The sequence below is a fragment of the Curcuma longa genome, unplaced genomic scaffold (assembly GCF_044706935.1).
Source record: "Curcuma longa cultivar G26 ecotype Majalengka, Jawa Barat unplaced genomic scaffold, ITB_CL_G26_1.1 contig_22717, whole genome shotgun sequence".
Classification (NCBI taxonomy): domain Eukaryota; kingdom Viridiplantae; phylum Streptophyta; class Magnoliopsida; order Zingiberales; family Zingiberaceae; genus Curcuma; species Curcuma longa.
The window spans coordinates 1,503-13,413 of NW_027431988.1; the positions used below are offsets into that span (position 1 = coordinate 1,503).

Here is an 11,911-nt window from a genome sequence, read left to right on the forward strand (position 1 = left end):
AACTTTTAATGTTTAAAATTGGCTATCATATCTTGTCTTATATTGCATATGCATTATGTAATTGTTCACTTGCATGGTTCCCCTTGATTTTAGTAAGTTTGATTCATAATCTATCATGAAGTTCGGTGACTTAAAATTGTGCTGAGTGTAATGCTAACTTGGGTCACAAATAAACAGTGTTTTAATTTTCAGTAATGTCATGGTTTTTATGTGCTAAACATATTTTAGCATGACCAACATTTCAGGCTATTGGGTTATGAAGGACTTGAAGTTATCAATCCTGAAGGAGGCAACGAAGATGCTGAGGCAGAAGCACAGCGAGGAAGATGGAAGCAAGAGGTTTCTTTCTTTCACTAATTAGTCATTTTAAAGTTATATTTTTCATTATTCTATGGACAATTTTATTCTGAATTTAGTCAAGAATTTGTGATAATTTAAAACTTTGCCCGTGAATACTATATACCATAGTTATTGTTAGCTTTGAGAAGTTCTGGTTCTAACCAATCCCCAACTTGATTATGTTCTTTTAAAAACAAAAATGTTTCACAGTGATTTTGTTAGGAAGCAATTATAGAAACAATTTAGCACTTAATCACATCTTGATTATGATGAACTAACCTTATCATGCTTCCTGCATCATCTCCTATGTTTTGTTACTGTGGCTTGACAAATATTCTTTTAGTTTGGAGAACATTGAATATTATCTGATTGCCTATGCTCTTCATTTGGCGCTTAAATTTGAACTTAACTAACAGATATCTATGCGGCATGTTTCATTTTGGTTCGTAAATCTATTGGTCAACTTTCTCATATTTTGTCACCAACTCGCTGCACACTTTCTGCTATCCATTTTCATGTACATCATATCATTTTTTTTTTTTAATGATTTGTAGGATAGAGATGGTTATTGGAAGCTGATGCACAAATATATAGGATCAGATGTAACATCACTTGTGACATTGCCTGTCATCATTTTTGAGCCAATGACAGTGCTTCAGAAGATGGCTGAGGTTTGCACCAAATTTTTTCCCTTATTTTTGTGTTTGTATGTGTGTTTTAACTTGGATTAAATTGGTCATACATCACTTTATTTCCTGATTCATCTGTTGACGCAACATCAAAATCAAACTGTGGAAAGTTAATGAAGCAAAGAACACAATTACCTAACTAGAGGAAAAACTCTGACAAATTGAAACTTTGTATTAGTTTGAATATTGAAATCTAGACTTCTTGTATAGACTTGGCTCGGCAACAAACACAAAAATAAATATTTTAAATAAGAAAATATGTTAGACTTAAGTTGGACTATAATTATTCTCTATTTAGTGCCAAAATAGAAAATTTTAATTGACTCTAAATTATCCAATGATAAAAAATCAAAATTAAAATTTGTTGCAGATGCACCAATCTTGAATATTTATTTTTTAATTAGTTTTCTTTTATCGTGGATGTGTCAATTTCGAATATTTATTTTTTTTCAATTATTTATCTTTTTATGTTATTTATTTCCCTGTTTGCATTGTCTGTTTTCTTATTGCACCAGACCATTTGCTTAACAGATGTTTTCTCTATTGAGTGAATATGCCCTGCTAGTTTTAAGATGTAGTCCTCTGAAACTTGTAATATATCCCATCTGATTGGCTGTTCCCAGATTGCAACTGATTGGTTGTTCCTGACAACTTTTGTTGTCATTCAAGCATGAAAGTACAATAATTGATTGATAAGGTGGAGAATTCAATTTGGCTCTGAAAGACACTGTAAAATAGGCTCATTCACTCAATAAATAAACTTCATCCAAGGTAAAAGGAAACCCCAAGTTTTTCTCAAATTCATGATGTCAGATCTTTCTCCAAATAAATGGAGTTGGGTTGGATCTGTACTTTTTCCCTTGTCCCTTTGTCAAATTTTTCCTGAAAGCTGATTCAAGTATTCAACTAATGCCACCTATAATCTCCCACACTAGGATCGCCACTTTATTCTTTATGGGATTTCTTTTCCATTTTAGGTTATGAAAGTTCTCTCTTTTGTTTCATTTAGATTTTGTCTGCTTTTCTTTGTGCAAGAAATATGTTGAAATTATAGCCATAAACACGTGGAGAAGCAAACGCTATTTTTTTCATTCCAGACTTTATCTGAAATGTCAATAACTTCATGATTACTTGACAACATTGCTGCTAGATGATGGCTGTTGACTTTGCCATTTTTTTCATTTCCTTTTGATAGAGGTCATTGCTTCTAATTTAGAAAGTGATATAGATCATCGGTCATGTATTTTATTTTGACTCTCTTTTATCTTTTTCATGACATAAAATCTTCTAAAAAAATGTTTACACTATCTCATTTTCGTTTCCTTAGTGTGGAATAATTTGAAGTTGCTTCACTGATAGGTTTATGACAAAGATGTTTGATCAAAATATTTTCTTGGCTTTTGAATATATCATGACTTGGAGGAATTAATGTATATTTGATATTCCATCATTCTATGCAATGGATCTTCTGCATTATCTGTTGTGGCTATCCATTCATTTAGATGGCTTTTGATGCTGGCATTCTACTAGCATCTTGCTATGCTCTCAGATAGAAGAGCAGGTCATCCGAGTTCTGGGAGATAAATAGTTATAGATATACTAGCATCTTTTCTGTGAACCAGACTTACTGGACTTATAGTAAAATGCACCCTCAAAATGAGTAGTGTAGTCGCTAACTGCTTGGCTGAAAGTTGTGGAAGCTCCACATTTGTTGCATAGAATCTTCATTCAGGAAAAAAGGAAGGATTTTGAATGGTTCAGTCTTTTTTAAGATAGCATTAGCATATCCAGTTTGCTCTGTGTATTTGTCAGATGTATTTCTATAATATGAGCATGATATTTGTGCCGTTCATTGTTTATCGAGTGTAATTTTGTTTCCAGTTAATGGAGTACTCTTACTTATTAGATCTAGCAGATCAATGTGAGGATCCACATATGCGGTTAGTTTATGCTTGTAAGTAAATATTTCATCTTTTTGTTCAACTATTTTAATCATAATGTGATGCAAATTCTTTCTTATGTTCCCTAGCTTCTTGGGCAATTTCTGTGTATTATGCCTTTCAGCGTACATGGAAACCTTTCAATCCTATCCTTGGTGAGACTTATGAAATGGTTAATCATGGTAATCTGACATTCATCGCAGAACAGGTTAGTCATTCCTAAGTTTGCATCACTTGCAGGTTCAGGTTCATAAGGTTTTTTGTATTGTTCTTCAATATTTACTGTCTCGTTGACAGTCTTAATGCATTGTGCTATTTTGATTTCCTGACTTGTGCATTGACCTACTTTCAGGTTAGTCATCATCCACCAATGAGCGCAGCACATGCTGAGAATGATCATTTTACTTATGATATCACTTCAAAATTGAAAACAAAATTTTTAGGAAATTCCCTTGAAATTTATCCTCTTGGAAGGTGAGAATTATTGTTGAGACTTATTGAAGATCAAAACAATCTATTTATTTTTAGAACAATTTCTTGAATATCTGAACTCTGTCATGGTTAAAGTCGATCATAAGTGAATGTTCATGTTTGCATAACCAAGATAATTTTCTTCTTTAACTATAGCCTTTCAGTTGCCTGAATAATTTGATGGTTTGCTTGTGGTGCAGGACAAGGGTGAAACTCAAGAAAGATGGTGTAATACTGGATTTGGTGCCACCTTCTACAAAGGTTAATAACCTTATATTTGGGCGCACATGGGCTGACTCACCTGGTGAGATGATTATGACAAACTTGACTACTGGGGATAAAGTTGTATTGTATTTCCAACCATGTGGCTGGTTCGGGTATATGATTTTCTAAGACCATCTCTATCTATCTCAGCATTTAATTCCTTTTTGGTGTGCAAGTGATGCAAAATGATAGTCAGGATTCATTCTTATGTTTGCATAGACTTTTCTACCCTTTTGCCTTTAAACTCTAATCTTTGGTTTAAACATTTGGGACATGATGCTAATATATTGGCAGTGCTGGGCGATATGAAGTGGATGGATATGTATACAGTGCAAAAGAAGAACCTAAAATACTAATGACTGGAAAATGGAATCAATCAATGAGTTGCCAGCCATGTGATCAGGAAGGAGAACCCCTAGCTGGAACTGAGCTAAAGGAGGTCTGCATCAATTTTCTGTGATTCTTACCTGCTTTAGATGCATGATGACTATAAACTTCTTCTGTGTGCTTGTTTTTTTTTTTGAGCAAATTGTTTCTTTAGGGTTTAGTAGTTTATTTGTAGAAGTTTTTATTTGGAACTTTGGTAGGTAGGGATGTTGGCACTATCTGAATGAAACATGTATGAAACCCTGGCAATTTAAAAAAACCACAGACCAACCAGGTCAGGTTCCAGCATATTGAATTGGAGTAGGTGTCATTGTCTTTCTTCAAATATTAACGAGAATAACGTGTATATGTAATTGAAGTATCAATATAGAGTATTTTTTTTCTCAATCATTTCGTCATTTGCTTTTGATTCTGTTATACCGTCTCCTATGATGCTTCTGTATTCTTTTTTCCAGGTATGGAGACTTGCTGCAACTCCTGAAAATGACAAATTTCAATACACATATTTTGCCCATAAAATAAACAGCTTCGGTACAGCACCTAAAAGGTTATTAGCATCAGACTCCCGATTGCGATCTGATAGATATGCACTCGAGAAAGGTGATTTGTCCAAATCCGGTGCAGAAAAGAGCAGGTGAGTTTCTGTAGAAAGAGGTAAATTCAATTTACACAACGGAAACAGATCCGATGTGTATTGTCAAATTTGCATAATCCTATGTCTGCTGGTTTATGTATTAGAACTCAGATATTTTAGAACTTCTAAAAGAAAGAAAAGGCTTTTACTAATCATGGTTCAATCATTTTCAGTTTGGAGGAGCGACAGAGAGCAGAGAAAAGGAACCGAGAAGCCAAGGGACATCAGTTTACCCCAAGATGGTTCCACATGACTGGTGAAATTAGTCCCACACCCTGGGGTGATTTAGAGGTGTACGAATACAACGATAAATACACGGAGCACCGGGCTCAGATCGATAGCTCCGAAACTGTCAACGAGATTGATGTCGAAACCATTGAGTTCAATCCATGGCAATATGCCGATCTGTCTGCAGAATGAGACGTGTGTGGCAGCAAAAGAATTCTGTGTACTTGTTTCATGGATCGCAAACACTATCATCTTGTGACCTTATATAGAATTTAATAGTTTCTTGTTGCTTGGATCATCCATTCTGTAGAAACTTTTCCCCCCAAATTGTTGGATGTTGATGTGTCACGCTTACAAATTTGCTGGTGGTTTAGTTTAATCTGATAAATCATTGAGATGCAGTTTAAACTATTCATTTAGCTATGTTCATTCATCCTGTTGTCAGATCTGAAATTGCAAACATTCATCAGCCATCAAGTGATGAAAAACATAGTTTTGTTGCACATAAACTCAAGGAACAACCATATCCACAGCAAATCAATGCAGCAAATTATGCCTAAATTGATACCTTCTAGAGCTCATTAGGGATGGAAGCAACCGTTTAGAACAGACAGATGAGCAACACTCTGAACATATTTACAAAAACAGATAATATCTTCGCCGATTAGTTGCCACTTGCCGACGAAGCATAATGCTAAGGACCTTTGGTGATCAACTCATTCCTGGCTAGGCGGCACGGGGGAATTGGTGCTTGCTCTCTATCGGCTTCGGCTTGACTTCAGCTTAGTCTTTGAACTTGTACCTATGTCTGTAGCATCTTGAAGCTGTTCTAAAGCAGTCACTACTTGATCCATGGTTGGCCTCTGCTTTGCTTCCACAGATATGCACCGCAGTGCAAGAAGAGCCATCTTCTGGGTTCCAGCCACTGAGTACTGCCCTTCCAATCTGGGATCCATAATGTTCACGATACTTCGCTTGCTCATCAGAAAAGGCCTTGCCCACTCCACCAAATGGTATTGTCCCGACGGTTGGTTCTTGTCAATGGCTCGTCGTCCAGCCAGCATCTCAAGAAGAACAACTCCGAAGCTATAGACATCACTCCTAGACGTCAAATGGCCTGTGCAAATTCGCGTGAATCAGTTATCGAGTAGGCGTATCAAGTTATATATAGTGCCAAAGTTAAACTGACACCAAAAATAACAACAAATGTGTTAACAAGTAGACATTTTGCATTGCTGATATCTCTGATATTGGCAAAGTGATTTGAACTTATTGTGGCTAGATCGAAGAATCAACATGCAAACGAAGCAAATTACCGGTTGCAAGATACTCTGGAGCAGCATATCCATATGTCCCCATGATCCTTGTAGAGACATAACTTTTGTCCCCAGTTGGCCCATCTTTTGCCAATCCGAAATCAGAAAGCTTTGCATTGTAATCCTGAGAAAGGAAGAAAGATTAGCATTCAAATTGAGTGAATGAATATACATCGCATCACAATGGAAGGAAGGATCGATATATGAACTACATACAGAATCAAGAAGCACATTGGAGGTTTTGAAATCGCGGTAGATGACCTTTGCCTTGTCACTATGAAGAAAAGCAAGTCCTTTTGCAGCTCCAAGGGCAACTTTCATGCGGATATTCCACGAAAGCGGTTGATAGTATGAACTCCCTGAATTGCAACCAGAAAAACAAAAACAAAAAAAGCACATGTAATCTCTTACAAGCATGAAGAACAAGACTAGAATTGCAATTCAGATAGATGGCATAGATCACAAAGAACTTTACTTACTCCTGAAAAGATGATTCTCCAAGCTGCCGCGAGGCATGAACTCATACACTAGAAGCCTTTGTTCATCCTCAAGACAATATCCGATAAGTTTTACAAGATTCGGGTGAGACAGCTGACTCAAGTAATTAACTTCAGCCTACAAGATTCAAAGTAGTTTCTTACTTGAGCATCAATCTATACCAAATTCACATAGCAGGAAAAACAAAATTCAATAAGAGAAATCAAGGGGGAAAAAATCCAAAAGAGTCTCACCAACCACTCCCTGTGACCCTGAGACCCTTCCTGGTTGAGTTTCTTCACAGCAATGACCAGTCCGGTCCCAGGCTTGGCTGCTGCAAGTGAGGTTTCGTCGATCCAGCCCTTGAAGACTGAGCCAAAACCTCCCTCGCCAAGCACACTGTCCGGCCGGAAGTTCCGGGTGGTGGTTCTGAGGTCATTGAAGGTGAAGCTCTTCAAATTCGAAGACGACAAGATATCGCCCTCACTTCGTGGAGTGGAAGGCAAAGAGGAAGCATACACCTTGCTGCTCGAATCGCTCGACACATTCCCCTTCCTGGTGCTATGCTCAGATTCTCCTCCTATGAATCCAAATACAATTGAAGATGCATGATCTGAAATTGGGAGTCGGATTGACTGACTGGTAATACACTTGATCAAATAACAACCCCAAACCAAATATCGATTGAATGAAAAATCAGTCAAAGCGAAAACATCAACTTTCGATTAACCCACTGAAAGAATCATGAAGAACACGTAAAAAGCCCCAAGAAAGCTTCCTAAATAGTTCGAATCCGAAACAAGGGCGAGGGGCGGAGCTTGGTACCTGAAGCAAAGGCGGTGGGGGAGGCGCTCTCCGCCTTGACCTTGGTGGCCAAGCAATTTCCCATCGACGGACCGGTTTGGGCTCTCCGAGCTAAGAAGCTATAAACCCAATTGAAGGAGATGCAGAGCTGCAAAGCTCCAGACGCGGCCTTGGAGACTCGCCGGCGGCGAGGAGCGGATTTGGGTCGACCGGCGAGGGGAGGAAGAAGAGAAAGGTGGCACCTTTATGCGCCGCGCCGGCTAGCCACTGAGAAGGTGAGAGAGCTCTCAATTAATTGCAACTTGTAACATTGCAACTTGTTTTGTAAGAACAGATGGGTAGAAAAAGTCTCCGGGACACAGTTAAATTGGTTATGACGAACAGATTTGTATAAGAGGATAAGAATTCGAATCTCGATGAAGTGAGCAATACCTTTTTCCATCATAACCAACTATAATTTCTCGATTTACCTCATCATGGGACCGACCGTGTGGGGCTGTTGGGGTGGCGGATTTCCACTTCTTTACAGAAAAAAAATATTTTTTTCTCTAATTATTTAAAATTATTTATCATAAAACAGAGTTTAAATTGAATAATATCCAATAATTATTTATCATAAATTATTATTTAAAAAAATCAAATGTGGCATTAAGATTGGGCAAACATGTAGCTCAGCCCCTAAAAAAATGGAATTTTTTATGGATCCTTATTTGGTGCCAAAATATTTTTTAAAATTGTCACACCATTTTAAATACCAAAAATTGTTTGGTGAGATAATATAATTTATTTTATATTTCATTATCACATTAGTTTATTTATATTTGACTATTTAAGTATCTCTTTGTGTAGGTGTAGATGAGTTTGATTAAGTCTACCTCTTTGAAGGCAAATGTCTAATAAGTCAAACTCCTCCCTAAAAATCTATGGTTTAAACACAAGAAAAAGACAATAATTTATCTTATTTTATTTTGTTTATGCAAAAAAAGCCAATGAAGTTCGGTATTCCTTGACTTTATTTTTTTCCCCTAATTTCTTTTGGAATCGAAGACCAAATGTCCCTATATGCTCATTAGTCAAAATGATATCGATCAAACATAAAATTAAGCTAAATAAAAGAAGCTTCTTATTCAAATGCTCATGCAACATATGATTGTACAGAAAGGTGTGGTTAATTTTTAGTTCATGATTGTTTGGCATGCTATAAATTAATAATTATGATTTTTTTTTTTACAAGTTTGAGCTTCCTAATAGATGATAGAAGTCAAAGGGTTGACATGAAGACCTCCTTGTTGTAGATTATCTTATATCATAGTAATTATATTAATTAACATTATTAGCATCGCCAATAAATTATAAAATATTAAAATTTAATTTTAAAAATAAGAATAATACATTAACAGAATTAACGTATTGAATATAATTAAATATTAATTAATTAATTAATCGAGAATTTATGAGGCGGAGATGCGCAAAATCCAACGAGGATCTTTGGGACGGGACGGGCGTGGGGCCCTTTTGAGATTTGTGTCAGGTTTCACACTACGTGGACGCGGCCTCTCACCTCTGCATGGGACATGCATGAGCGTTGACTTCATGCAGGCACGAACAGGACAAGCCGACATGCCATCGCCGCTCTGTCCGTCCTCACGTGACGCTGTTTGACTTCTCACACAGGCCGCCGTTGTCGGCCTTTTTAAAGAAGAACAAGAAAAAAAATCTAGTTAATTAATTTGCGATCCAACAGCAAGTCTGTAAAGGGTTGGAGCCGCCATGTGCGAGCTGCAGCCTACGTGACAAAGGGCGTTGACCGTGGCTTGTGAAGATGATCGTTGGGGATCTTGGTGTGTTTTGGTCAAAGGGGAAAAGGTCAAACTTCAATAATGGCTCCGACAAGGAGCACAGGAGAGGTCCAAAGATGTCTGTGCCAATTAATGGGCGATCGATCGGTATTTTGTGCCTTTTGGACTTTGCCATTAATGAGCCCTCGAGAATTAACGTGACTAAAGGTTTATGGTAAAATTGGAGAGGGGTGGTGTCTTTGGAGGTGTAAATCGAATGACGATCTAGTTTGAGTTGTGTTTGGTATAACATACTAACGAATAGATCGTGCCATGTTAGGCTTGGTATTCGTCGTAGGGCAAGATGGGGGCGTGGGTGGGTCAAATAGGTTGAATCGACTTAATAGAAATATATAGTTAGAATTTGATTAAGTTGGATTATGAATCAATTTAATATTAATGTGCATCATCAATCATTAAATAAGCTAATCTCTCATGTTATTTCACATGTTATAAATATCTTTGTAACTAAATTAACTTATCATAATTATTTATGTGTAATAAAATTGTATTATATTATTTTTAAAATTAATGATATTTTAAGTAAAGACTTTAAGCAGATTCATCAAAGTGTTTCTCATAAAGATATTAATGAGAATACTTGATCGATTCTGCTTTTGTTAGGAAACTATTAGTGTTGTTGTCGATTATTATAGAATTTTACCTTTTCAATTCTGATATTGTCAGAGAATTGTCATTGTCGAGAAACTTTATAAATCCTTCAATAAATTAGAGAACGAATCCAAGATGCATACACTTGCTTTCCTTAAGAAACTATTTGCTCCCACTACGGTGATGCACTCGGACTAAGCAAATGTTTCTCCAAGATACACTGGATTCCTTAATAATATTGTTTCCAAAGTGCACACTTAAAAATAATCCTGAATACCTTGGATTTACTCAAGCTCGACAATTGAATATGTATATTGTTACTGTAGTATAACAATATACAAACAACACTTTGAAAATAAGTAATTTTGAGTGAAAATATTTTTGTTATGAAGATGATACTTGTGTAGAATGATGTTTTATAATGTTTGAATCACATTGTCAATGAAAAGACATGTCTTTTAGATCATAACTTTTCATTTAAACACCAAAAGATACCAATGATATGTTTTTTGGATCATTATCTTTTAGTCAAATACCAAAAGACACTAATAAAATGACATGTCTTTTAGATCATATCTTTCCATTCTATTTTATGGAAATCATCAACAATCCTCCACCATTTCCATAAAAAATGAATTTGAAAACTTTCAATTATCAAGCGACAAGCCTTATGCATAAATAAAGGTATCCAATAGATTTGAACTTTTACATAGTGAAAACCTCTCAAATGCTAACCAAGGTGATTAGTAGACCAGCTTTGAACCAATGACCTTATTCGATTAATTGGAGCGATCTCACACGTAGACTTTCCTTATCCTCGGTATTCATATTAACGACACGTGGATTGACATTGTGTCTTACTACCTTAGTTTTTCATGAATATTTATGTAGTTAGCTATGTTGGGTTGCAAGGGTGCAAACATAGTCCCACATCTAAAGCACATGGAAACGATCATGGGGTTAAAAGGATGGAAAGTATCTCCATTGGTATGAGGCCTTTGGGGAGAGCCCAAGAATAAAGCCATGAGGGCTTAGGCCCAAAGTGGACAATATCATACCATTGTGGAGATATTTTGATTCCATCGGTATTAACATTGAGAACCTCAAAGGAGATGGAACTAAAGCCAACTTACTGATCATCAATAGTAGAAACTCAATTCAATTTTAGATGATTTTCAAATCTTGGATTCAATGAGCAAAGTATACTGTATGAATAGTTGAAGCACTTAATTTGTCTCAAGGGAAGTGCTTGCTTCACATAATGAAATGGTTAGGAAAAGTTTCTAAGCTTTGAATGGAGTTATAAAGGGCAATCCTTTGGAATACTTAGTTATGTGGGTATTCTTTGTAACATCCACCTATGTAACTATAGGAGTCTCTAATGTGGTCTAGCTTGTTGGGTTGCAAGGATGCAAACATAGTCCCACATCTAAAGCACATGGAAAAGATCATGGAGTTAAAAGGATGGAAAGTATCTCCATTGGTATAAGGCCTTTTGGGGAGAGCCCAAGAACAAAATCATGAGGGCTTACGCCCAAAGTGGACAATCATACCATTGTGGAGATATTTTGATTCCATCGGTACTAACACTCAAAACTAAATCTCTTACAAGATCTTTTGTCAAAGGATTAACCAAGTTAAGACTTGACTTCACATAGTCAATAATTATGAGACATTTTGATATCAATTGTCTAACTGAAGTATGTCTTAATCTAATATGCCTCAACTTTCCATTATAAATATTGTTAAATGCCCTTGATAGTGTAACCCCACTATCACAATGTATAGCAACTAGAGGCATTGGTTTCAGCCACAAAGGAACTTCCATTAACAAGTTCCTCAAACATTTTGCTTCCTTAACACAGAAAGCAAGAGCTTTAAACTCAGCTACCATTATGAAATCAGCAATACA

The 11,911-nt window shown here is 36.3% G+C and overlaps 2 protein-coding genes across 2 annotated transcripts; one reads left to right on the forward strand and one right to left on the reverse strand.

Annotated features, from left to right (window-relative positions):
- Window positions 1-245: 245 nt before the first annotated feature.
- On the forward strand, window positions 246-5,240 carry LOC141817964 (oxysterol-binding protein-related protein 3A-like; the record flags this gene model as incomplete). The annotated part of the gene is given in 9 exon segments (XM_074705568.1): window positions 246-339; window positions 894-1,010; window positions 2,910-2,982; window positions 3,058-3,176; window positions 3,321-3,442; window positions 3,640-3,816; window positions 3,998-4,142; window positions 4,546-4,724; window positions 4,898-5,240. Coding segments are annotated over 9 exon segments (1,273 nt in total), but the record flags the coding sequence as incomplete, so codon positions are not given.
- Window positions 5,241-5,502: 262 nt separating this feature from the next.
- Window positions 5,503-7,788, reverse strand: LOC141817963 (receptor-like cytoplasmic kinase 176). The gene is made up of 6 exons (XM_074705567.1): window positions 7,571-7,788; window positions 7,000-7,325; window positions 6,748-6,883; window positions 6,485-6,627; window positions 6,269-6,392; window positions 5,503-6,069 (listed from the first exon to the last, which is right to left on the reverse strand). The coding sequence occupies exons 1-6, from the start codon at window positions 7,632-7,634 to the stop codon at window positions 5,711-5,713; spliced, it is 1,152 nt and encodes a 383-aa protein (XP_074561668.1). The 5' UTR covers window positions 7,635-7,788; the 3' UTR covers window positions 5,503-5,710.
- Window positions 7,789-11,911: the final 4,123 nt, after the last annotated feature.